This window comes from Propithecus coquereli, unplaced genomic scaffold, assembly GCF_000956105.1.
Source record: "Propithecus coquereli isolate 6110/MARCELLA unplaced genomic scaffold, Pcoq_1.0 Scaffold343, whole genome shotgun sequence".
Taxonomy (NCBI): Eukaryota; Metazoa; Chordata; class Mammalia; order Primates; family Indriidae; genus Propithecus; species Propithecus coquereli.
In genome coordinates, this window is record NW_012149097.1 from 2,019,391 (window position 1) to 2,022,581 (window position 3,191).

The 3,191-nt window shown below is 39.9% G+C and overlaps 1 protein-coding gene across 2 annotated transcripts in view; it reads right to left on the minus strand.

The window, feature by feature from the left end:
* The window catches only part of USO1 (USO1 vesicle transport factor), a 111,197-nt gene that overhangs the window by 40,826 nt on the left and 67,180 nt on the right, over positions 1-3,191 (minus strand). For both annotated transcript variants that reach the window (XM_012650985.1, XM_012650984.1), the window contains exon 9: positions 682-860. In XM_012650985.1, coding sequence (XP_012506439.1) covers positions 682-860 — 179 coding nt within the window. The remainder of the gene's footprint in view (positions 1-681; positions 861-3,191) is intronic.

Below are 3,191 nucleotides of genomic sequence, written 5' to 3' on the forward strand. Positions count from 1 at the left end.
ATTAGCCGGGCGTGGTGGCGCATGCCTGTAGTCCCAGCTACTCAGGAGGCTGAGGCAGGAGGATCGCTTGAGCCCATGAGTTTGAGGTTGCTGTGAGCTAGGATGACGCCACAGCACTCTAGCCCGGGCAACACAGTGAGACTCTCTCTCAAAAAAAAAAAAAATCACAGGTGGTTTGTCAATTTAATTTGTACTGGACTTAAAACTCAGATTACTAATCTTTGGGAGCAGGGACATTATCATTCGCTTCCTAATATCTAGGGCCTAGCTCTCAGTAAATGTTTATTGAATGAATTAATACTTCGAATATTAAAATTTATTATACTAGACCCCTAATTGAAGAAGGCAGATTTAAAAAATTTGAATCAACAATATAACCTATTATTCCCTAAAGGAAAACCCATCAGGAAAATATATGTCTGGATTTGCTTTAAAATAATAGAGTAAGAAAGAAGAATAAAAGATAAAACAAAATTGCAAGATGTTAATAATTGTTGAAACTGAGTAATGGTGGGTGGGAGCGCTGTGAGTATAACTACATATTTCCACATTTAAAGGGGTTTTTTACGCCCACTTGAAACCAACTGAGTATTCTGGATTTATCAAAGACAAGCACTATTCTTTTCTTCGAAAAGATCAATGTCAAAATTCTTATCAAATTTATGTCTAAGGACAGTATACCTGTAGCATTAGATGTAGATTGGTCACTTTCTGTGCAGACCAGCCAGAATTTTCATCTCCAACTTCAAACCAAGGTTTCATACGCTGAATATATGAGCCTTCTTTAAAAAAGTTTTGATTGGAATTGTTGTTTTTTAACAAGTTTTGGAGCAAAATCAAACAGTCTTCTACTACTATACCTGGGGAAAGAATGTAAAATGAAAGTGTTAAGGCTGATAAAATCTGACAGAAAATTCAATTACCAAACATTTTAAAAAAGATAACTCTTCAGGCTCAGCATCTCTTCAGTATGGGAAAGCAGACAGCCTGTTCTGACTCCTGATGGCCCCAGGACACAATTTTCGAGCTCTTTCTAAGGTCCCCCAGTGATCTCTTGACTTCTATGTTCAACTATCCACTTACCTCAGGAACTCATAGTTTTTCTTCAAATCCCAGCTGAAACATTATTTCTTTAGGAATGACTACCAAGATTCAAGAACTAGGTTAGGGTCACCAGTCACTTACAGTAGCCTGCTCCTTTTATTATTAGGTAGTGTCCGTCTTCTCAACTGGGTTATAATTTGTGAACACAGGAATTTGTGGACACCCTACTTAGCTCTGTATCCTCGGCAGAGACAGAGACAAGATATTGAGTACATACACAGAAGCTAACTATTAAATATTTGTTGAATGAATCAATCGTATCTTATTTCATCTCTAAGAAGTTCCTGAAATTTTAAGTCTCTTCTTTGAAACTTCCCTTGGTTTCTAAAACACTACTCTCCTGATTTTCCTCTGGCTATTCCTCAGGCTATTTTTTTCATGGTTCCTGTTCTCCATGGTTTCATCCTTTTCCCTCTTCTCTGCTTACAACACACCACTCTGCAGGGCAATCTCATCCACACTGCAGCTTCCACCACCCTCACAGCAGACAAATCTCCAACTGATCTCGACTTCACTGGGCACTAAATTAACCAATGGCCCCGTTTCCTTGGTGAAACGCGGACTGATGCTAGATGCTCGCGGCCAGTAAGCTTGTCTGGCACACCCAAACTTTTATTCCTACCAGTTGAGCTGTTGTTGACAACAATCAATTACCTTTTTAAAAAAATTAAGATTTTATTTTTTTAAAGCAGTTTTGGGTTTTGAGAAAAACTGAACACAAATAAAGAGAGTTTCCACATACAAGCATGCCTTGGAGGTAAAGCAGGTTTGGTTCCCGATCACTGCAATAAAGCGAGTATCACGATCAAGCGAGTCACACAGATTTTTGGTATCCCAGTACATAAAAAAGTTATGTTTACACCATCATGTAGTCTATTAAGTGTTCAATACCGTTATGTCCAAAAAACAATGTACATACCTGAATTTAAAAATAGTATATTGCTAAAAAATGCTAACAATCATCGGAGCCTTCAGCAAGTTGTAATCTTTTTGTTGGTGGAGGTTCTGCCTCCAAGTTGACGGCTGTTGACTGATCAGGGTGGTGGTTGCTTAAGGCCGGGGTGGTTGTGGCAATTTCTTAAAATAAGACGACAATGAAATTTGCCACATCAATTGATTCTTCTTTTCACAAAAGATTTCTCCGTAGCATGCGATGCTATTTGATAGCATTTTACCCACAGTAGAAGTTCTTTCAAATTGGAGTCAATCTTCTCAAACCCGCAACTGCTTTACCAACTAAGTTTAGGTAATGTTCTAAATACTTTGTTGTCATTTCAACAATGTTCATAGCATCTTCTTCAGGATTAGACTCCATCTCAAGAAACCACTTTCTTTGCTCATCCATAATAACTCATTCATTCAAATTTTATCATGAAATTACAGCAATTCAGTCACACCTTCAGGCTCCACTTCTAATTCTAGTTCTCTTGCTGTTGAATATTTCTACCACATCTGCACTTACTTCCTGCACTGAAGTCTTGAACCTCTCAAAATCATCCATGAAGGTTGCAATCAGCTTCTTCCCAACTCGTGTTAATGCTGACATTCTGACCACCTCCCACGAATCACAAATGTTCTTAATGGCATTTAGAATGGTGAATCCTTTCCAGATGGTTTCCAATTTACTATGCCCGGATCAGTCAGAGGAATCACTATCTACGATAACTACAGCCTTATAAAACGTATTTCTTTTTTTGAGACAGAGTCTCACTCTGTTGCCCTGGCTAGAGTGCCATGGCGTCATCCTAGCTCACAGCAACCTCAAACTCCTCGGCTCAAGGGATCCTCCTGCCTCAGCTTCCTGAGTAGCTGGGACTACAGGCATGTGCCACCATGCCCGGCTAATTTTTTCTATATATTTTTAGCTGTCCGATTATTTTCTTTTTTTGAGACAGAGTCTCGCTCTGTTGCCCAGGCTAGAGTGCCGTGGCATCAGCCTAGCTCACAGCAACCTCAAACTCCTCGGCTCAAGGGATCCTCCTGCCTCAGCCTCCGAAAGTGCTGGGACTACAGGCACATGCTACCACGTCCCACTAATTTTTTCTGCTTTTAGTAGAGACGGGGTCTCGCTCTTACTCAGGCTGTTC